This window comes from Hemiscyllium ocellatum, chromosome 35 (assembly GCF_020745735.1).
Source record: "Hemiscyllium ocellatum isolate sHemOce1 chromosome 35, sHemOce1.pat.X.cur, whole genome shotgun sequence".
Classification (NCBI taxonomy): domain Eukaryota; kingdom Metazoa; phylum Chordata; class Chondrichthyes; order Orectolobiformes; family Hemiscylliidae; genus Hemiscyllium; species Hemiscyllium ocellatum.
In genome coordinates, this window is record NC_083435.1 from 10,267,241 (window position 1) to 10,291,804 (window position 24,564).

The 24,564-nt window shown below is 48.8% G+C and overlaps 1 protein-coding gene across 1 annotated transcript; it reads right to left on the reverse strand.

The window, feature by feature from the left end:
- Positions 1 to 536: 536 nt before the first annotated feature.
- On the reverse strand, positions 537 to 17,918 carry LOC132832950 (steroid 21-hydroxylase). The gene is made up of 10 exons (XM_060851198.1): positions 17,693 to 17,918; positions 15,495 to 15,584; positions 10,282 to 10,436; positions 9,134 to 9,229; positions 6,542 to 6,652; positions 5,370 to 5,456; positions 4,125 to 4,328; positions 2,339 to 2,508; positions 890 to 993; positions 537 to 796 (listed from the first exon to the last, which is right to left on the reverse strand). The coding sequence occupies exons 1-10, from the start codon at positions 17,916 to 17,918 to the stop codon at positions 537 to 539; spliced, it is 1,503 nt and encodes a 500-aa protein (XP_060707181.1).
- Positions 17,919 to 24,564: the final 6,646 nt, after the last annotated feature.

Here is a 24,564-nt window from a genome sequence, read left to right on the forward strand (position 1 = left end):
TCCCACAGCCCCAACCTGATCCCCGCACCCTCCACAGCCCCACCCAGACCCCCTCACCTTTCCCCAGCCCCACCCTGACCCTCTCACCCTCCCCCAGCCCCACCCTGACACCCTCACCCTCCATCAGCCCCACCCTGAAACCTCAGTTTCCCTCAACCCCATCCTAACCCTCTCACCCTCCCCCAGCCCCTCTGACGCCCTCACCTTCCCGTAGCCCTACTTTGACGCCCTCACCTTCCCTCTGCCCCACTCTGCCCTCTGACCCAGCACCTCTCTGTCCCCGAGCCCCTCCCCAACCCATTTGTGTTCCCCCCACCCTGCCCCCAGCCCCTCTCTGTCCCCCCACCCTTCCCCCAGCCCCTCTCAGTCTCCCCTTCTCCCACCCCGAGCCCCTCTCTGTCTCCCAGCTCTTCTCTGTCCCTCCACCCTGCCCCCAGCCTCTCTCTGTCCCCCACCCTGCCCCGCCCCCCCCTCCCCCACCACCCAAGTCCCTCTTGGTCACCCACTCTCCCTGCCCCAGGTGACGGTCCTGGCTGTTAGGTGTGATGGGGAGCTGGTCTGCGGACGATGGACACGAGGTAGGGTTTGACTTGAAGTACAGTCCCCAGCTGGCCGTGCAGATTGATGGGAACTCCCTCCACACCGGGCAGGAACTGGAACTCCCTCAGCAGGTAGCCCAGGAAGATGAAGAGCTCCACCCGTGCGAATGGTTCCCCCAGACAGGTCCGGGCGCCCAGACTGAAGGACAACACACTCTGCATGGCCCTCTCAGGGTCAGCGGCCTCCAGGAATCGCTCTGTACAACACACAGAGTACAGGCTCAGTGTTCATGCAAACCTGTGCTGATCTCTACTGGGCCAGTCCCAATCCATACAATGACGCTCCTTACCTGGTCTGAAATGTGTGGGGTCTGTCCATTTGCTTTCGTCATGGTGCGCTCCGAAGAGGTTGGGGATCACATTGGTTCCTTTTGGAATGAAGTAACCTGCCACACTTCGGGGAAAAACACAAATGACAAAGATGGCCCATTATGGGAACACACCCATTGTGTTGACAAAATCCTAGCAGTTCTAACACTGACTGGTTCCCATTGGCTTCATGGAATGGGGCAGGAATTTTACAGAATATTCTACTCCTTTTTCTTTAGCCCTGAGACTTTTGATGTGAGATCACACGACTGGGTGGATCTTGTAGTAGGGTATTGGAGATGAGGGAGTGTATTCGTTTGAGATGCGATTAGATCAGCATTTATTGTCGGTGAGAAGGTGGTAGGGAGCTGCACCCTTGAACTATTACAAATATGTGCAGTGGTTGACCCACACGGTCCTTTGGACAGGAATCCTAGGATTTTGTTCCAGCAACAGTGAAAGAGGTTTCCCAGTCAGAATGGTGAGTGACTTGGATGGGAACTTGCAGGGGATGGTGTTCCCATATATCTGCTGCCCTTCTCCGTCTGGATGAAAACTGTTGTGGGTTTAGACTCTTCAGTAACTTTCTGCCTTGCACCTTATAGATAGTGCACACTGCTGTTCTGAGCATCGGTGGTGGAGGGAGTGAACGTTTATGGATGTGGTGCCAATCAAGGGAACTGCTTTGTCCTGGATTCCACAGATCATCTGTGGAATTCGCTACGCCAAAGTATAGTGGATGTTGGGACAGTGAGTAAATTTAAGAAGAAGTTAGATTTTTAAATGGTAATGGAGGGACATGGAGAAAAGGAAAGAAAATGAGAGTGAGGAGCATATCATCTAATGGCAGAACACAACTCAATGGGCCGAATGGCCTAATTGTGCTCCTATATCTTGTGAACTTAGGGATCGAGTCAAGCTTCTTGAATGGTTTTTGGAGCTGCTCTCTTCCAGGCAAGTAGGGAGTATTCCAACAGACTCCTGACTTGTGCCTCGTGGACAGACTTAAGGGAGCTAGGAACTCTCTAGTTATGTTGCTGTGACTATCACGATGTGGTTCAGGCCTGATTGACAAATGGGGTTGTCCTGTCTGTACGTTGTGAGCTCTGATATTTCAATAACACCAGGGTTTGATACTGACTCCATATCCACTCCATGACCATGACCCGGCTCCTGGCATATTATCCATCTTCAGCCCTGCCACAGCTGGTCTGGAGCTGGAAACTTTGCTCGCTCCATTCTTGCCCCACCCTGTGTAATCGGCATCTTTTCTCATCAATGGTTTGTTGAAGGAAAGTTGAGCAGAACTGCACTTACTCTCGGGCAGGATCTCAAGGCCGGATCAGCCCCCTCATTCCCATTGGAAATGGTCTAGACCATCCCCGAGATTACACGCAGCGTGGGGAGTGTGGGGTGTCTGGTTGTGTTACCTTGTGTCACAGGTCGTTCTGTGCATCACAGAGATAGGCACCACTGGTCTTAGCCTCAGGACCTCAGCGATGGTGGCTGACAGGACCGTGAGCTTCCTCCTGTCAGCGTAGGCTGGATAACAATCTTCTCCAACCATTTCACAAATCTCCTTATAAATCCTGTCCTGGATCTGGAAGAGACAAAGAGGGACATGAGATGGTTTGTCTCAACATAGTAACCGCAAGTGACACATGCAGACCTGGTTAACAGGGGTGGGATTGTGTTGACGTGGTAACCGTGAGTGACACACACCGACCAAGTTATGGGTGTGGGGTTGTGTCGACATGGTAACCGTGAGTGACAAGCAAACTTGGTTATGGGGGTGGAATGGTTTCGATATGGTAACCACGCAGACCTCGTTACAGGAGTGGGATGTTGTTGACGTGGTAATCGTGAGTGACACACAGACCTGGTTACGGAAGTGGGATGGTGTTGACATGGTAACTGTGAGTGACAGGCAGACATGGTTATGGGGGTGGGATGGTGTTGTTGACGTGGTAACCGTGAGTGATACACGCAGACCTGGTTACGGGAGTGGGATGGCATTGACGTGGTAACTGTGAGTGATACACGCAACCTGCTCATTCCACATCTTAATCAAGTAAACCTTCCCTGAACTGTTTCCAGTGCACGAATGTCCTTTGGGAATACAGTGACCGGTACTGGACACAGGAATGAATATGGTCTCACCAACACTCCCTATTACTGAAGCATACCATCCCTACTCTGCATTCAATTTCTTGCATAATATTCTGTGAGCTTCCCTGATTACTTGCTGTACCTCCAAACTAACCTTCTGCGATTCATCTACTGGGGCACCCAGATCTCTCTGCACCTGAGAGCTCTGCAACCTCTCACCAATTTGATGATGTGTTTCATTTTATTCTTTCTGCTAAAATGGAACATTTTGCACTTTCCCATATTGTACTGTTTGCTCGATGTTTAGTCCCTCACTTAACAAGCTATACCGCTTGGCAGGCTCCTTACATTCTCCTCCCAACCCTCTTTCCTATCTATTACTTCAAATCAAAGCCTATATCGCTAGTATTGTGGTACAGATCCCTCAGGAAGGTCCATGTTTGGACATGGTGTGGACCTTCTTCCTCATTCCTGAAGAAGGGCTCATGCCCGAAACGTCGATTCTCCTGCTGTTTGGATGCTGCCTGACCTGCTGCGCTTTTCCAACAACACATTTTCAGCTCTGATCTCCAGCATCTGCAGTCCTCACTTTCTCCTGTCCGAGACAAAGACTTAGACAGAGAGTTACTGACTCAGAGCAATGACAGGACCCTCTGCACCACAAGACTGTCAGTAACAGAAACAGATCCACCTTACCCATTTAAATCAGTAACTTTACAAACCTCAACCAAATCTGCTGACTCGCTTTGGTTACATACAAAACAGCAACTCGCCTATTCAATACCTCACCTGAGCTAAAGCACTCAGCATCCTTGTAAATCTCCTCAGCAGTGCAGTCATAACTCACAGCACTCTATTTTAACTTGTCTTAGCCACCACACTGTGGTACTAAGTGACCTTGTGAATGAACTATGGGTGTTGTGAATTGCCCCAGAGTCTGGGGGAAGCGTAGGTTGCCAGGAACTGATGAAAGATTTCTGAGCCGGGGAGAACATTGTCCCTCTGGTGATCCAGGGCGGGAAGGATTGGAGGTACTTTAGAAGCTAGCAGTACTTGGTTTGAATGGTGGTTCCCGTGGTTATGCAGGGACAGGGTGATGACACTCACCTCCGGCCTGTGGATGAGGAAGGCGATGGCCCAGCCCAGTGTAGAAGATGTTGTTTCTGTCCCACCCACAAACAGGTCCACGATAACCATGTGAACGTGTTCCTCTGTGAGCTCCCTGAACTCTGCAGCACCTTCCTCCTGCTCCCAGAAATGCTTCATCAGTGCATCGGTGATATCGCGGACCTTGCCCTGCTGAAATGTCTCCTGCAATACAAAGCCTTCAATGTTATATTAGCTCAGTCTGTCTGCACCCCGATCTCAGCCCATCTGCTCCAGACACTTGTCAGGGTCTGAATTATCAGAGGAAGAGTGTGCGGCAGGTGGCTGTCACTATGTAACAGACTGGGAGGAGTGTGCAGCAGGTCAGTGTCACTGTGTAACAGACTGGGAGGAGTATGCGGCAGGTCAGTGTCACTGTGTAACAGACTGGGAGGAGAGTGCAGCAGGTCAGTGTCACTGTGTAACAGACTGGGAGGAGGGTGCAGCAGGTCAGTGTCACTGTGTAACAGACTGGGAGGAGTGTGCAGCAGGTCAGTGTCACTGTGTAACAGACTGGGAGGAGTGTGCGGCAGGTCAGTGTCACTGTGTAACAGACTAGGAGGAGTGAGCGGCAGGTCAGGGTCACTGTAACAGACTGGGAGGAGTGTGCAGCAGATCAGTGTCACTGTGTAACAGGCTGGAAGGAGTGTGTAGCAGGTCAGTATCACTGTAACAAACTGGGAGGAGTGTGCAACAGGTCAGTAACACTGTGTAACAGACTGGGAGGAGTGTGCAGCAGATCAATGTCACTGTGTAACAGACTGGGAGGAGTGTGCGGCAGGTCAATATCAATGTGTAACAGACTGGGAGGAGTGTGCAGCAGATCAGTGTCACTGTGTAACAGACTGGGAGGAGTGTGCGGCAGGTCAGTGTCACTGTGTAACAGACTGGGAGGAGTGTGTGGCAGGTCAGTGTCACTGTGTAACAGACCGTGAGGAGTGTGCAGCAGGTCAGTGTCACTGTGTAACAGACTGGGAGTGCAGAAGTTTATAAAGGTAGACCGTACCTGCGCGAATTGAAAACCGTTGAAAACAATTCCTTTCACGCTACCTCTGTGTGGGTGAAGTGAAGTGTGATGTGAGAACCCATCGACCTGCCAGCCTGCACCCCCATCGACAATGTGGGGTTTTCGGAAATGTTTGCTGAGCCTTTCCCAGCCAATATGTAATATTCCTCGCTGGATAGTTGTGAAATGTACTCACTTACCTTGTGTCTCTCAATCTGCTGTCTCACGAAGGAGTCTCGTGTCTTCACTTCCTTCAGGAACGCCTTCCAAGTGGAGTTAGGAAAATTCTAATGGTAAGAAACAGAAGAAACTGCAGCATTCCTTAATGCTGATCATCATAACAATAACCAATGTTTTTCATGGGACATCAGTGCATGGCAGCTACAGTGTTGTGTTGGGATGAAGGTAAAATCCGGGGATTTCCGACTGGAAAGGGACATCATTTTTTGGTGAGTGCCACAATTGAGCCGCTACTCATGACATGCATCAGTGAGACCTATCCCAGGACTGAAGTTCTGCAGAGCCGGGCCTGGGTCTGCTTTGTAAAGGGGCTCAGGCGATGAGTTCCAGTTGGACAGGCCATTGCCTGTTACCATGGCAACTCATACTCACTGAGGAGATTAATTACTGATTCCGCATGGAATGCATCAAGGTTTGGACAGACAGCTTGCCCTGCAACGAGGCACTCATCCCTCCAAGCCAGCTCCACTGTCTCATAGGGACAAAATCCTAGAGTGTCCTCCCTCATGACAGTGACATTGACCTGTCTTGACTGCAGTGGTTCAAGAAGGCAGCTGACTGCCATGTGTTCTCGGGTAATTCTGGATGGGCATTGAATAATGGCCCAGTCATTGGTGCCCAATTCGACTCATCTCATTCAAATAATAGGCAGTCAATGCCAAATGTTCTCTCCATCAAATTCTCACTGCATAGAGAAACACCATTAGGGGTATTGAGAGCTGGCTGGTTATTACCAGCCATATTACAGACCTTGGGCTAGGCCTGGGAGAGTGGCAGTGACTGAGGTGGGGCAGCACAGTGGCACAGTGGTTAGCACTGCTGTCTCACAGCACCAGAGACCTGGGTTCAATTCCCACCTCAGGCAACTGTCTATGTGGAGTTTGCACATTCTCCCTGTGTCTGCGTGGGTTTCCTCTGTCTGTTCTGGTTTCTTCCCACAGTCCAAAAGCGAAATGTGCAGGTTAGGTGAATTGGCCATGCTAAATTGCCCATAGTGTTAGGTGAAGGTATAAATGTAGGGGAATGGACCTGGGTGCGTTGCTCTTCGGAGGGTCGGTGTGGACTGTTGGGCCAAAGGGCCTGTTTCCACACTGTAAGTAATCTAATCTAATCTAATCTCTATTGAGCGTACCTGGAGGATGGGAAACATATCGAGAAGAGTGATGGACGGAGACCTCCAGAGCCTGACCACCTCCACCAGGCAGTCATGTATAACCCGAAGATCAGGATCATCCCTCTCGTACTGAAATCAGACAAACAATGAGAAAGATCCCGTGAACAGTGACAGATTACAACTGAGGTCACCAGCACTGATCCCATGCGTGATCACAATGACCAGTTCAATCTGATTGTCCTCAGTTCCAATTTCTCGTCTTTCCATTTGACTCAATGTTATTCCCTCAATGATTAAATATTTCTCTCTCTCCGGATGAACGTAACAAACCAATCTCTCCAGCCCTATGCAGACGAGAATTCCACAGATTCACTACCTTCTGAGAAAGAAAATCTCTCTTTATCTCTGTCTTGAATTATTCTGAAATTTAATCTGCAGCTTTCCCCATCGCCCCTGTCAGGTCCCGCAGGATTCTATCTGTTTCAATGATGTCGCCTCTTATTCTTCTAAACTCCAACTGGTACAAAGGCCCAACCTCTACAACCCCTGCTGATAAGACAGTCCCTGCCGAACCGGTGTCAGCCCAGTGAACCTTCTCTGCACTGCCCCTAATGCCAGAATGTCTTCCTCTAGGTAAGGGGCCCAAAACTGTTCCCTGTATTCCAGCTGTGGTCTGATTAATGCCTGGTATATTTTTAGCAGAAGCTCCCTCCTTTCCATTCCATGCCCCTTAAAACAATTCCATGTGCCCTGCCTATTACCTGCTGAACATTTTTGCTAGATTCATGCATGAGGACTCCTCTGTTCTGTAGCTTTCTCCATTTGAATAATATTCAGCTCCTCTATTCCTGCCAAAATGCATTAGTCATAGTTTCGCCACCTCCCCCACGCCCTCCAAATCTGCTCAAAGCAGCATGACAACCCAGATCTGAAACTCAATGAAATGTTCATGTTCGACATTTTAGATTTGTTAATTTAACGAGTAATGCAAGAAAACTGATTCCTCGCAATTATTGTATAATGGCCACCTTGGTGCATTAAGACTTGATCCTACATTGTCTGTTTATGTTACTGGTGAAGACCTTTGTCAGAAGGTTTTAGCTGTCAAAAGAAGTTAAATTCTGATAGTGCAATAGATAATGTTATGTCAAAGGTCTTTTTCAAATGTGGCTTGGAACCTTCTGTGATCTTTTCTTTTCGATTCGAGTTCTGATTGAGTGAGTTAACCTCACCATCCCTCGATTCAAATCCTTATCGCCACCTGTGTGAGTGAATCTTCCTTTTCATGCCAAATCTTTGTAAAAATACTCTTGCAGCATTGACGAGATGTCTGGATGAACACTTACAAGGACACATTAGGCCAAGGATCATGTACAGCTAAATGGCATTAGTGTAGGTTGGTGTATTAGTAAACATCAACAGAGGGGGCTGAAGAGCCTGTTTCTGCAATGTATGTCACTGTGACTCTATATTACGATACTGTAGGTGGTCACAGTGATCCACCCTAAAACCGTGGGTTATCACAGTGATCCACACTGATCCCCCGGGTGATCACAGTGATCCACACTAAATCCTGAACGTGATTGCAGTGATCCACCCTGCTCTGTGGGTGATCACAGTGATCTATACTAAATCCTGTGGGTGATCGCAGTGATCCATCCTGACCCCATGGATGATCACAGTGATCCACCCTGACCCCATGGACGATCACAGTGATCCACCCTGATCCCATGGACGATCACAGTGATCCACCCTGACCCTGCGGGTGAATTGAAAGTGTTGGTTTCCCAACTATTTCTGCCCTTGTGCAAAACAAAATGAAATTCCTTTAGTGAAGCTCATCAGAAGCACAGGTGTCCATCAATGTTCACTTCATCAAAGGTTGTGAACCAAGGAAAGCCTCAATCGCAGGGAACACTCGATTCTCCCGTAATCACCTCATCTTCCACTTCAGGACCTTACAGCCTTCAACATCGAGCTGAATAATTTCAGAGCCTGAACAGCCCCTTCCATGTCTATGACCCATCCCCTAATCCCAGGTTCCTTAGGCACAGTCAACCCATTTTCACCTGCTGACCAGCTCCATTCTCACTGAGTTCACTTCTCCTCTTCCCTAGCTTCCCATCACTAATCCCTCTCTCTCTCTCTCTCTCTCACACTCTCACTCAGGGCACTGTCTCCACATATCCACTCTTCCCCCCCACTGCCACCCAACATATCTACCGTCCTTCCCCAACTTCTGACATTGAAGAAGAGTCAGCCCAGACTCGAACTGTTAACTTTGTTTTTTTTCTCTCTCTCTTTCTCTCTCTCTCTACAAGGCACTGTCAGACTCTTAGAGTTTCTCCAACGTTTGTGTTTGTCGTGGCTCTCTGCTGCCGACATTCCAATCTCTGATCTCTGGGAGATGAGGAGCACAGGCCGGGGGAAGCTCGGAGAGGAGGGTTTCCATGGAAACCAGTGGCACAAATCCCAAGGTTAGCCCTCCCTGTCCCTCTCTCACCTCCAATGATGTACCTACCAAGTGGGCAGCACTTGAATGTGCCGGGAGGGACCTCTATTGAATGCAGAATGCAATGAAATGGCGATTGGATCTTTCCAAACGTTTACCTCTGTGCCAAAGATCAGGGAAGAGATGACGTTGCAGGTGGAAATGGAGAAATCTCTCGAGGTTTCCACTGGTGACCCCACGTAGCTCTGGAAAGCCTGTGGGGGGGTGGGGGGGCAATGATAAAGATGATTGAGAGAGTATCCTCCTCCAGCCGGCCCTCAGTTAAATATAAGCAAGCTAAGTTGTGTGAAATCCAAGTCATATCCACAGTACATGAACTGAACGATACACAGATTGATAACCGTGGAAGATAAACTTCAGATTTGAAATGTTCAACCCTATCATTTGTATCCACTCTGTTGCTAAAAATAGACTCCATTCATTCAGTGGATGTTGACTTCTAGGATTGGTACCCTCAGTAATATACCATCCCTTGTTGGTCTCTGCAGTTTACGACACCCAGCCCAACCCCTCCACCATCTGTCTGACCTGGTCACCCTGCTACAGAAAGGATATTGTTCGAGAGGGTGCAGAAAAGATTCGGAAGGATGTGTTTCGAAATGAAGGGCTTGAGTTATAAGGTGCAGCTGGATAAGCTGGAACATTTTTTCTCTGGAGTGTCAGAAGCTGAGGGTTGACCCAATACAGGTTTATAAGATCCTGAGGGGCTTAAATAAGACAAATAGCAGAGGTCATTTCCCCAGGGTAGGGGAGTTCAAAAACTAGAGGGCATGGTTTAAGGTGAAGGGGAAAGACTTAAAGGGACCTAAGGGGCAACTTGATCATGCAGAGGGTGGTTCGTATGTGGAATGAGCTGCCAGAGGAAATGGCAGATATAGTTACAACATCTAAAAGACAGGAACATGAATAGGAAAGGTACGGAGGTAAATCAGCCAAACACAGGTGGACTTGAAACGTTAGCTTGCTGTCTCTCCATGGATGCTGCCTGACCTGCTGTGATCTCCAGCATTGATTGTATTTAGTACAGATTCCAGCATCTGCAGTGATTTTCTTCCTGTAGATGGGACGAGTTCAGTTTAGGAAATCTGGTCAGTATGGACTAGTTGGACCGCAGGGCCAGTTTCTATAATGTATGATTCTATGAGCCAGCCCTTCTCCCTCCACCATCTCCCCCCACCCCCACATCCCATCCCCTGTTGTCCCATCCCACACCTTCCCGCCCTGGGCCGAATGTTCCCCATTGTACCTTGCACAGTTTCCGAGCTTCCCGTTCCACCACCGGCTCGAGGTGAGAGATCCGACTCCTCTGGATGGCACTGTGAGCGAGCTTCTTCTCCAGCTTCCAGACGCTGGTGTAATCTCCCAGGGACAGGTCCTTCCCACCGAACGAGATGGTGTTTCCTGGGACAGACGGCTGCAGCTTTAGGTGACGGGTTCAGGGTAACTGGGACCGAGGCAGTTCTCCACCCCCACCGCCACCAAAACACACTGCCATTCAATACCTGTCCCACCACCCCATCCAATACCCCGCCTCATCCCCCATCCAACATCCCACCTCCAATACCACACACCCCATCCAACACCCCACCCCTCATCCCCCATCCAATACCCACCTGCACCCCCATTCCCCCATCGAAAACCCTACCCCCACAGTCCCCATCCAACACCCCACCCCCATCCAACACCCCCTCCCCATCTAACACCTCACCCCCTCCCCATCCAACACCCACCCCATCCCCTCCAAAACCCTAACTCCCACACCCCATCAACACCCCCACCCCTTCATCCAACACCTCACTAACACCCCTCATTCAATACCTCACCAACACCCCCATCCAACATCCCCTTCCCATCCAACACCCCTCCAATAATCCCCATCCAACACCCCACCACCATCCATCCAACACCTTCCCCTCCTCCCTCACTCAACACCCTTCCCCATCCCCCCAACACTCCAACCCATTCCCCTCCAACACCCTACCCCCCCACACCCCCATCCAACACCGCACCAACACCCCTCAACCAAAACCTCACCAACACTCCCATCCAACATCCCCCTTCCCATTCAACACCCCTCCAACACCCCCATCCAATACCTCCCCCTCCTCCCCATTCAACACCCTGCCCCATCCCCCTCCAACACCCCACCCCAACCCCCTCCAACACCCTACCCCCATACCCCATCCAACGCCTCACCAACATCTCTCATCCAAAACCTCACCAACACTCCGATCCAACATCCCCCTTCCCATCCAACACCCCTCCAACAACCCCCATCCAACACACCACCCACACCCCCATCCAACATCCCACCCCCATCCCCACATCCAACACTCCTCCAACAACCCCCATCCAACACACCCCATCCAACACCCCACCCATTGCCCATCCAATACCCCGCCTCCATCCCCTCCAACACCCTACCCCCTACCCCCATCCAACACCCTACTCCCCACCCCCATCCAACATCTCAACAACACTCTCATACAACACCCCACCAATGCCCCCATCCAACACCCCACCAAACCCCCATCCAACACCCTACCCCCATCCAATACCCCTCCAACAACCCCCATCCAACACCTCGCCCCCAACTTCATCCAACACCCCACCAACACACCCCATCAAACACCCTTACCCCAACCCCCCAACCAATATCCCACCCCATCCTCCCATCCAACATCCTACCCCCACCCCATTCAACTCCTTGCCCCAGCCCCATCCAACACCCCCATCTCCCATCCAACATCCTGCCCACACTCCCCATCCAATCTCCCACCCACCCCACCTCCCCAACCAATAGCGATTACAGAGACATGACTCAGGGATGGACAGGACTGGCAGCTCAGTGTTCCAGGATATAGATGCTGGAGGCAAGAGAGAAGGGCAATGATGTTTTTGACTAGGGAAAATATCACAGCAGTGCTTAGAGAGGGGGTTGGTCCAGTAAAGCTATATGTGTGGAACTGAGAAATAAGAAGGGGGGTGATCACTTTATGGGATTGTACTCTAGGCCTCTCTATAGTCAGTGAGAAATCAGCAAACAAATTTGCAGAGTTTGCAGATAGAATAATAGGGTTGTAATGGGAGGGGATTTTAACTTTCCAAACATAGATTGGGACTACCATAGTGTTAAGGGCTTGGGTGGAGGAGAATTTAAGTGTGTTCAAGAAACTTTCTCAATCAATACGAAAATAGCCGTACTCGAGAAGGGGCATAACTGAACGTCTTGGGAAATAAGGCACAGCAAGTGACCGGGTTTTAATTGGGGAGCACTTTGGACCAGCAATCATAATTCTGTTATCTTTTAAGTACAGGACGCCCCTGGGTTACAAACATCCAGCTGACAAATGTCCCGTACGTACGAACCGATCTCTGGCTTCTCATTTTTAAAAATTATTTATAAAATCCGAGTTACCTACAATGTTTCAACCTAACGAGCAGGCGGACTAATTAGCCTGTATGTGATCCCACTTATGCACAAATTCAGCTTGCAAACAGCAGAAAAAACAAACTCGTTCGTAACCTGGGAACTTCCTGCAGTTAAGGAAAAGGATGGGCCTAGGCCAAAAGTCAAAGTTCTAAACTGGGGCAAGGTCAGTTTTGATGGTATTAGAGAGGAACTTTCAAAAGTTGATTGGGGGAGGCTGTTCACAGGCAAAGTGACATCTGGCAAGTGGGAGACTCTCAAAACTGAGCTCGTGAGAGTTCAGGGTGAGTATGTTCCTGTTGATGTGTAGGGCAAGGCTGGTAGGAGTAGGGAACACTGGATGACTCGAGGTTTTGAGGGGCTGGTCAAGAAAAAGAAAGAAGCAGGCATCGACAGCTGGGATTGAGTGAGTCGCTTGAAGAGTACAGGGGCAATAGGAGGGAAATTGGGAGGGCACAAAAGGGACATATGATAGCTTTGGCATATAAGGTTGAGGAGAATCCAAAGATTCTACAAGGATATTAAGGCCCAAAGAATAACGAGAGAGAGAATAGGGTCCCTTAAAGATCCACAAGGCCATCAATGTGTTGTACCACAAGGGATGGGTGAGATCCTAAATGAATATTTTGCATCAGTATTGACTGTATAGAAAGATATGGCAGCTAGTGAACTTGGGGGAAATAAATAGTGATGTCTCGAAGAGTTGACATTTCAGAAGAGGATGTGCTGCAGGTCTGAAAATGCGTAAATGTAGGTATGTCCCTGGGGACTGATCAAGTGTATCACAGGAAGCTGGGGAAGATGTTGTGGGGTCTCCTAGCAGAGACACCTGTATCATCAACAGGGTGAGGTGGAGGAAGACCGGAGGGTGCCTAATGTGGTGCCATTATTTATGAAAGGCTACAAGGAAAAGTCAGGGAACTGTAAACCGATGAGATGTGTGTTACCGGTGGGTACTTTGTTGGAGGGAATTCTGAGATAAAGGGTTTACATGCATTTAGAAAGGCAAGGACTGTTTAGGGATAGTCAGCATGGCTTTGTGCAGGGGACACCATATCTCACAAACTTGATTGAAGAGGTGACCAAGAAGATGGATGAAGATGGAGCAGTGGTCATTGTCTATGTGGACTTTAGCAAGATGTTTAACAAGCCTCTGCACAGTAAACTGGTTAGTAAGGTCAGATCACATGGGGTCAGGGAGAGCTAGCCAACTGGATATAAAATAGGCTTAACAGTAGGAGGCAGACGGTTGTTGTTCATCTGTGAGCAGGGGTGTCCGAAAAGGATTAGTGCTGGGTGCACTGTTGTTTGTCATTTAAATGAGAATTTGGATTAGGATACAGGAGCACAGTCGTTAGGTTTGTGGATGACGCCAAAATTGGTAATATGCTGGACAGTGAGGAAGGTTATTTAAGAGTGCAACAGGGTCTTCATCAACTGGGTCAATGCATTAAGGAATAGCAGATGGAGTTTAGTGCAGATATAGGCAAGGTGTTGCATTTTGGTAAGACAAATCAGGGCAGGACTTACACAGTTAGAAGGAGAGACTGGATAGGCTGGGATCTTTATCCATGAATCATGAAGCATTGGAGGCTGAGGGGCGACCTTATAAAGGTTTATGAAATTATGCGGGACACAGACAGGGTAAAGTTAGGAGAGTTCAAAACTAGAGGGCATAGGTTTAAGGTGAGAGAGGAAAAATATAAAAGAGTGCTGATAGGCAGCCTTTTTCGTGCAGAAGTGTTGTCCGTGTATGGAATGAGCTGCTGGAGGAAGTGGTATAATGCTGGGTACAATGACATTTAAAAGACATCTGAACGGATGCATGGACAGGAAGGCTTTAGAGGGGTTCAAGGTTTGTGCGAAGATTTGTAGCTCGGGTGCTCGTTGTTGTGGTTCTGTTCGCCGAGCTGTTTAGAGGGGTATGTTCAAATGCAGGAAACCAGGACGACAGAGAAACCTCGATTATCCGAGGGACACAGGCAGGGAGTATTTCATTCGGTTAATCGAATTCTGGATAATCGAATGTAGGATAATATTGTTTAGCCAAGCATCGGGATATTGTGATCTTACTGGAGAATCCGATATTTGGATAATTGAATGCCAGATAATCGAGGTTCTTCTGGAGATTAGTTTGGAAAACTTATTCAGCATGGACAGGTTGAGCCGAAGAGTCTGTTTCCATACAATATAACTCTGACTCTATGACAAATGGCAAAGGGGGAGACAAGAGGGAAGAAAAAGTAGGAAAGGAGTAGTGAGACGTAGGAAGTGGGGAGTGGGGAGACAGACAGATACTTGACTGATCCAGACCTTATCGAGGGTGGGGGAGAGACACAGACCCTTGACTGATCTCGGCCTTACCTAGGGTGTGGGGGAGAGAGACAGACCCTTGATTGATCTCAGACTTACCCAGGGTGGGGAGAAGAGAAGAGATAGAGCCCAGACTGATCCCGGCCTTACCCAGGGTGAGGGGTGAAGAGACAGAGACCAGACTGATCCAGACCTTACTCAGGGTGAGGGGGGGGAGACAGAGCCCAGACTGATCCAGGCCTTACCCAGGGTGGGGAGGCAGAGACAGAGACCAGACTGATCCAGGCCTTACCCACGGTGGGAGGGCAGAGATAGAACCTGGACTGATCCAGGCCTTACCCACGGTGGGGGGGCAGAGATAGAACCTGGACTGATCCAGGCCTTACCCACGGTGGGGAGGGGAGACAGATCCCAGGCTGATCCAGGCCTTACCCAGGGTGAGGGGTGAAGAGACACAGCCCAGACTGATCCAGGCCTTACCCAGGGTGGGGGGAGGGGAGACAGAGCCCAGGCTGATCCAGGCCTTACCTGGGACAGTGGGGGATGGGGCGGTGCATTTGGAATTCTCGCTGATCTGACTCTGAGTTACCCTTTCATTCCCCCTTTTACAGATTCAGTCGCTCTGTGGTGTGAGAAACTGAAGCTGTTGTGAAAATCCTGCATGAGCTAAAGGGACCAGCCTTCAGAGAGCACAGTGTCTGAATTCGGCCCTGTACCTGTAAAGGTCTCCGGCCTGCCAGCAAACTCAGACGATCTCTTCAGCAGTGCCTCCTTAATTAGTTCCGTGTTGTTCAGGACCACGATTTCTGGAAACGAGTGGAAATTACTTTGTATTTCCAATGTTGATCTTTATAGCACATTTTCCGCAAAGTAATAGGCCACTGAACCTGCTGGGGGGATCAGTGGGGCGTTTGTGCTGCACTTGAATCTGCTCCCATCTGATTACCTTCCACCTCACTGGCATGCCCCATCCCTCCCGAGCTCACTCTTGCATTTATGAAACTTCCCTGAAATGTATCCCGACAGTCCGTCACTCCCAGTGCCTGTGCTGACAATTCCCACATTCCCCTCACTCTCTGGGTATACAGCTTTCCCCTGAGATCCCGTACAGTTACTTCTCTTATTTGCTGCTCTCTCCTGCTTGGATCGACCTTCACACGTGGGAACGTGCTGACTGACACTACCCACGTTCAACTTTTAACCTCCTCTCGGTCACCTCTACTCTGCACCTCCCCCCAACTACCCCCCCACCCCCTCCACCTCCCCCCCTCGCCCTCACCACCTCCTCACCTCCATTAGTCTGAGATCCCTGCAGCAGTGGGTAATGTCCCTGCCCCTGAGCCAGAGGTTTCCTGTTCAGGATCCATCCAGGCCTGAATGGCCGATAAGGCAGCCTTGTCTTTTAGCCAGTCAGATCTCTCTATGTACTGACTTGTAGCTCCTTTCCATACTCCACTGCATGTCAGCAGTAAGAACAGGAGATGCTCTCAGTTGGACACATGGTAACAGTAAAGACTCTGCTGTAACAGTATAGGCTACACCATTCTTTGGGCCTTACCACAGAGTCTCTTGGTGGTGTGGCATTGGCAGGGGCACTAAGCTGGGAGCCAGACCATTGTCAGTTCCTAACCCATCCCAGCTCAGCTCCCTCTGCAGTTGAAGATCACAGTCTAGTGACCTACACGTACCCTCTGCCAGTCACTGAAGAATAAGAAACTCCAGTCTTTCATCATAACTGCTGTGTTCTGTTAGAATCGTAGAATCATACAATCCCTGCAATGCGGAAACAGGCCATTCGCCCCATCAGGTTCACACTAACCCCTCTGAACAGCATCCTGTCCAGACCCATCCACCTACTCTATCCCTGTAGCCTTGCATTTCCCACAGCCAATCCCGCTAACCTGCACGTCTTTGGACTGTGAGAGGGTAACCAGAGCAACCGGAGGAACCCCACGTAGACATGAGGAGGGGGTGCAAACTCCACACAGAGAAGGTGGAATCAAACCCAGGTTCCTGGCATCTGTTTGTCCCCAACCACTGAGCTACTGTGTCACTCCTCTTGTCAAGGAAGGTTCAACAACGAGTTTCACCATCACCTCACTTCACTTCAACCCAATTCCTCAAGTGAGATAGGATTTGAAAGGCCTGAATGAACAATGCACATTGAACAGCAACTACCGAGTCCTCAGAACTGGTTCCAAGTTGCTTACCGATTCTAAGTTGCATCAGGTCTTAGTAGAACAATTTACACTGATAAAAACGTTTTTATTACATTGACTATGAACATGTTGCTATTTGTTATCACAAACACACACATACAGATGTTGAAACATTCAGGCACACTACAGATGCAGGCACACATACAGATTGGCACAGACATAGGCATAGGCACAAATACATATATGCACAGACAAAGAAAGACATACAAACACAGAAACATGCAGACACACAGACACATATACAGATGCAGACACAGATACACAGACATACATACAGATGCAGACACAAAGACACACACGTGCAGAAGAACAGAGGCACATGCACATAGATGCACAGCTACACAGATCCACACAGATATAAAGATACACACACAGAGACACATGCAGAATGCACACAGACACACGCACACACAGGTACACACAAATGCACACTTAGCCACATTGGTAAACACACATACATGTAGACACATACACACATGCACATCCAGACGCACACACCTGTGCACATGGACACAGATACATAGATACATACAAATGCACACAAACAGAGATGCGCATGTACACACACATATTCCTATTTATGTTCACACTCTAATCAGGCTACGGTTTGTGACTTATTGTGCCTATAAATCGCTCCGTGTTAGTGGATTCCTAGTCTCCACTAAGACTCTCCCATATCTCCCTCACTGACTGACCTTCTCTCCATGCCCTCAGTCTGTAGATTGGCCCAAATCTCTTGGCCAGTTCAGTCAGGTGGACATGGAGACGTGGATGCCTGAGGTCCTTCAGGTTACCTAGGAACGGCAGTGCAGGTGGCCCAGGGAGCTTCCGTTGGTTTTGCTGCTTCTGGAAACTTCCACGTCTCCAGAACCTCAGGAGCAGTAGGAGAGAGATTACACTGAGCAGGAATACAGTGACCATACTGTGATCTGGCCAGCTCTGGCAGCAGCTGAGGACTGGCGTGAGATGGATCTGATACAGGAGCGAATCTCAGTGTCCTTCACACTGAAAGGCTCAGTTATCTCCGGCTGCAGGCTGAGGGACAAGCAGAGCAGATTTATGTTGCTGTTCCACATCCCAAAAAGCCCTCCCTCATTCCCTTAGCTCACGCCACATCCCTCAGTATCTCTTTCACCCATCAGTCTCAAAGGTAACCCAATCCCTTACCAAACCAAATTTACCAGTGAGATTCTCACATTCCATACTGTAGCTTTAAACAATTTCATTATTCTGTCCTTAATTTGTCTGCATCCTTTATTTATATGCAGTAAGAGCTGGACAATATCCAAGCTTGGGTTAAGCATTTGTACCAATTAAGTGTCAAACAATGATCAGCTGAAACAAGAGAGAATCCAATCACCAGTCTTTGATGGTCACGGTATCACCCAGTATCAACAACCTTCAGAGAAGTATATCAATGGGGTTACCACTGACCAGAAACCGAATAATCTATGTATAAGAGCCGTTTAGGAATTCTGAGGCAATAATTCACTTCCTGACTTCCCAAAGTCTGTCCACCATCCACAGGGCACAAATCGGCATTGGAAAGCAAGGCTCCCCATTTGTCTGGATGAGTGCAGCTCCAGCAACACTCAACCAGTTTGATACTATTGAGTACCCTGTTTGATTGGCACATCATCTAACCCCCTCAACATTCATTCCCTGAACGATCAATGCAAAGTAACAGCAATGTGTGTACCCCCTCAAAGGCATTCGCCAAGGCTGCTTCCACAGACACAGCCACTACCATCATTAAGGGCAATGACAGCAGATACATGGGACACCATTCCCATGCAAGTTCCCTCCAAGACCCTCACATCCTGGCTTAGGGAGGTGATAGCCTAGTGGTATTATCACTAGACTATTAATCCAGGGAGCCAGGCAATGTTCTGGGAAACCAGGTTTGAATTTTGCCATGGCAGATGGTTATATTTGAATTCAATAAAACTCTGAAATTAAGGGTCTAGTTGTGATCATGAAACCATGATCAGTTGTTGGGAAAAGACCAAATTGGGTCACTGGTGTCCTTTAGGGAAGGAACCTGCCATCCTTACCCAACTGGCCTACATGTGACTCCAGACCCACAACAATTGTAGCTGAATCTTAACTGCCTTCTGGGCAATTAGGAATGGGCCCAGCCAGCAATGTCTACATGCTGTGAATAAATGTTAAAAATATCTAATATGCCACCGTTCCTTTAGTGTCACTGGGTTAAAATCCTGGAACTCCCTGCTAACGGAATATGGGTCTCCCAGCAGCATGTGCAGCAGGTCATGAAGGCAACTCACTGTCCACTTCCCAAGGGTAACTAGGGGATGGGTATTAAATGGGCATCCCCATGTCTCCCAGATCCTATGAAAGGATAAATACAAAAGGAGGAAAAGAGCACAGAGAGCAGGATAAATGACAGGCTGGGTTGGACCTGCAAGTGTGTCATTGTGCAGAGCACAGTGAGAGAGAGCCTGCTGTGTTGTGGGCACCAGGTGCCACTGGCAAGATCAAAGATCAACTGGTACAAGGGCAGGACTGGCATCTTCATGCTCCTGGTTAGAACACATGTTGAGAGAGGAAAAAAAGAGTGGTGGCTGGGTAAGTGTTGATTAAATGAGCAGTGCAGTGAGGGATCAATGATTGAATCTATCTGACTAAATGAAAGGAACAACATGTGCACACAGGTTAACTGCTAACAGAGGAAGCTGGACTGTGGCTGGTGTCGGAAAAAGGGTCGAGATACCCAGGAGTAATGTTGTGGAGAGAAAGGAACTCAAAATAAGGAGCAAATCTTATATGGTGCTCTGTTCCATTCACTTTCTCTTCTACTTTCGAAACTTGGACAATCAGTAAAGGTCTGAGCAAGGACAGAAAGGCTTTCACAAGACTTCAAACTCCAAAACTACACTCTGCAACAAATGAAGAGGGGATTGAAATTGCAAGAGAAGAAAAAAAGAATTCCGGAAGTGACCACCCACCCCCCCCCCCCCCCCCCCCACCCCCATCCCCACCCCTTCCATCCCAGAGAAGTAATTGGCAATTTCTCTGTGTGAGAATTTCTCAGAACTGAAAGGCTACAGAGATCTTTTCTAGGGGCAAAGTTGAGGGCAGCAGAAAGGGGGGGTTGGCCTGGGCACTGGGATGACAGATATCCAGTTGTGGTTCTAGATGAGATACAGAGGATGCCTGAGGATAGTGCAAGGCAGAAGAGTGTGCCATGTCGTGACCGTGGGTCTCTGGCAGGGCAGCAGAAAGAGGAAGCCACATCAGTAAGCGTACCAGGAGAGAGGAACAGATTGGCAGAGACATGACAGAGAAAGGTGCGACAGCAGCCTGAAGCATGATCAAGGGGAAATTTCACGAATCCTGATAAAACCTGGGAGTGTGTAGTAGCAGCAAGGAGGAGAGGTTCCAGAAATACAGCCAGGAGGATTCTCTTGCTAAGTGCGATTCCAGCCCCGGGAGGAAGGGAGTGTGGTTGGGTTAAGTTCTGGAGAATGGAAGGGGGCAGGCAAGGCCTCACACTTCCTGTAATGAGAAAGCTAAGTGTCAGAGATCATTGCAGATTCAGGCACAGATTGTGCAGCATCTCGTGTGACCTCCATTCACAGGGTCAGGACAAAAGGACAGACTCATATTTACAACAGGCACAGGGTGAACGGGTGGAGGAGGTGGAAACGCAGAGGTCAGGGTTAGTCAGGCTCCTTGTCAGCGTAAATGAAAAGTAAACACTCTCTCAGTGCTGCACTGATGTGTCACCATTAACTATTTTAATCACTGCCCAGGCAAGACAGCTATCCACTGAGGCACAGTTCACCTTGTGGTGGAGTAGGGAGCAGTGGGGAAGAGGGAGCGGGAAATGTGAAGTCTCATCTTTCCAGGCTTCATGAACAGAGGCATGTAGAAAGAAAAACCAGAAAACACTTATGTTAAACCTGTAACAAACTCTGTGCTTAAGCCTCCGATTCCAGCTAACACTGGACACCACATTTCGGTAAGGCTTTGGAGACTTGCTAAACTTGTTCCAGGGAATGAGGGTTAGTGGTCTATGTCAGAAGGGGAGGAGCGGAGTCTGACAACTGACCATGAAGAGTTTTAGTGAAGCAATTAAGAAACTGCAACAAATCAGAAATTGTTGGAAAAGCTCGGCAGGTCTGGCAGCATCTATGGAGAGAAATCAGAGTTAACGATTCAGATGGAGTGACCCTTCCTCAGAAGGGAGAAGAACCAGTTTTCTGGCTGGAAGACGTTGGCTGCAGCATTACAAAGATCAATGGTTAAAGCTGGTAGCTCTGTCATTGGGAACCGCCACGCTGTTACATTAAAGTTTGTCTCTGAGCTGGGTTTCTCAGGAGCGCTGCCTGTCTCAGATAGAAACAGTCTGTAACTTCCATAAAAGGCAATCATTCCATTTATTAAACTCACACACGGTTAACTCAGTTTGTCAACTGCACATTGTCACTGGGAAAAGTAACAGGACGGTGGTGATGCCTGGATCATCACTATTGGACGTGTGCCAGGCTCACCATACCATATCTGAGCGGCACATCTCTGAGCCGCTGCATGCTCCCAGCATTGGTTTGCACTTCGCTGCCTCACTCAGAGCTTCAAGACTCACAGTTCCTTCGAGCTTCTCTTGCCTTTTGAAGCAGACACAAGGCCAGCCCGCTGACTCTGCTTGTCATCCGTGATCGGTCAAAAGGCCGGGCGTGTGCGACATCAATCTCAAACTGGTGCTATGTGCCAGCAGGAAATGTTCTCTTGTCCGAAAGTCAATGGGAAGCTGTTCCCGTTCGGACCAGGGGAAACTATGTTCAATCAGGAACAAAAGGGCAAATAGCAAAGGGATTGGGCGGAGTCAGTCAGGATCCAGGATCGGGTTCCATATCACTACAGACTATGGAGACCATTAAGGTGAAGCCCACAGGTTCAGAGAGTGATGGGATGTCAGTGGATGGGCAACCCGGTGACTCAGTGCTGACTCACAGCACCAGGGATCTGGGTTTGATTCCAGCCTCAGGCGACTGTGTGGAGTTTGCACATTCTCCCTGTGTCTGCGTGACTTTCCTCCGGGTGCTCCGGTTTCCTCCCATAGTCCAAAAATCTGCAGGTTAGGGTGAATTGGTCATGCTAAATTGCCCATAAGTGTTCAAGGATGTGTAAGGCAGGGGCATTAGACAGGGGTAAATGTAGAGTAATAGGGTAGGGGAATGGGGCTGGGTGTATTTGTCTTCTGAGGATTGGTGTGGACCTGCTGAGCTGAATGGCCTGTTTCCCAGAGTGTAGGGATTCTATGATTCTGTCAGTCTGGGGGGGGCTTCATGGATCATATCAGTCAGTCAGCCATAAATCGACCGGAGTGGGGGTCTGTGGGCTGGGTGGACATATTGGAGATGAGTTGAATGGGAGCTGTCCGCAGCTGTAACTGTGGTAGGGAAATTGGGGAAGTCAGATACATTGGGCATAACCAAAGTCACTCGTGAATGTCTGTGATGGTTATCTTGGGGGATTTGGACAAGTACTCTACCTCCCCCGGCCCGCACGATGAGCTGAAAAGGCATTTCTCTTCCTGAACTTTAGGTCCCAGCGCATTTTCACTGGTGCAAAGCAATTAAAATCCTGGCACCTAATTAGATTACTCTTTCTTAGGATGGCAAGGCCTCAACTTGTTGCCCATCCCTCACTGGCACTGATGTCAATGGCTTGTCATTTCAGAGAGCAGTTCAGAGTCAATCAAATTACCGTAGAGTCACATGTAGACCAGACCAGATAAGGCTGGCAGACTGCCTTCCCTAAAGGACAGCTGGCCTTGTATTCAGTCAGTCAAATTCGCATGGTCATGACCATTGAGACAGATGTCCAGCTGCAGACTCTCCAGAAGTTGTGCTGTGAGTTGCCCTTCGGGTTCCGGGGTGTTATAATGACACTATCGCCTCTGCCTTCACAGCAGCTGAATTTCAGTATGTGAGCATATTCTCCACTTCCTGACCAGGCCAAACCGGATTGAATTGTGGTCACACCGACATTTTCTCATGGCTTACCTCCCCTCCACCCTCCTCTCACAGTGAATTGAATATCATGGCTGTGGTGATTCCAATGGAGAATTCCAGTAAATAGTTTACTGAAAGTGGACCATCCTGACCTGCTGAGGGGGGAGAGATAGAGAGAGAGAGAGAGAGAGAGCAAAAGAGAGAGAGAGAGAGAGAGAGAGAGGCAGAGGCAGAGACACTGGTGGGTTTGTTGGTAGCATGGGAGAAGATGGGCTGAAGGAGCACCACTCTCTCTCCCTCCATTTCTGAAACCTTCTCATCTCCTTACCGGACATGATGTATCATTCTCTCTGTGAACAGGCTGTGAAAGACTGGATCTGATTTATTTAATGGTTCACGTCACTGGCTGTTACAGTGAGGGATATATTCAGTGAGACTCATCAAGCAAAGTCAAGGCTGCACATTGCAGTCTGACAGGATCAGGGCTTCCCACAGATAAAGCCATCCCATTGAGATTAGATACTGATGAAGATCAGCAATGACAAACTTTGAATGATCAAGGTCGCACTGTCAACTGAAATAAAACTGGGACTTAATGGGGCGATGATGCCCTAGTAGTATTATAACTGGAATGTTGATCTAGAAACGCAGGTTTGAATCGTGCCATGGCAGAATTTGAATTAAATAACAAGAAATCTGGAATTACATATCTAATGATGACTTTGAATTCATTGTTGATTGTTGGAAAAACCGATCTGGTTCACTAATGCCCTTCAGGAAAGGAAACTGCCATCCTTACCCGGTCCAGCCTACATGTGACTCCAGATCCACAGCAATGTGGCTGATTCTGAAATGCCCTCTGGGCAATTAGGGATGGAGGGTAAATGCTGGGCCCAGCCAGCAACACCTTCATCCTGTGAATGAATTTTAAAAATATTAAAGATGCCCTGGGTGAAAATGTTGTGAAATCATTAAATCCCATGTTATGGACATTAAAAATTCAGTGCATTTCTATCCTACTTTTCACAGTCTCAAAACTGTTGAGGTAAAAGATCAAAGCACTTCACAATCAACGAGTTATGTCTGAAGTGTAGTCATTCTAATGCAAAACAAGAAAGAGGGAAGTTAAAGTGTGCTGAATTTAATGCAGCCCTGTCTGCCATAAATAAACTTAGGACACGAATTATCTCTTCAGTTGTAGTCTCGGAATAGTCTGCTTTTGTTGCTTTGTAATGGGTACAGAATGGCCCGTGTTCATCTCACCTGTCAGTAAATACTTTATTTTGTTCATTTGTGGGACATGGGAGTCACTGGCTGGACCAGCATTTTATGCCCATCCCTCGTTGCCTCTTGAGAAGGTGGGAATGAGCTGCCTTCTTAAACTGCTGGGGGTTGACCCACAATGCCATTAGGGAGAGAATTCCAGGATTCTGACTCAGTGAAAGTGAAGGAACGTTGATATATTTCCAAGTCAGGATGGTGAGTGGCTTAGGAGGGGAACCTGAAGGTGGTGGTGTTGCTGCTGAAAGTCCTATCCATGCCCACACTGACTCCGGTCCCGCCCACTCCCCCTCCCTGCTGGCTGC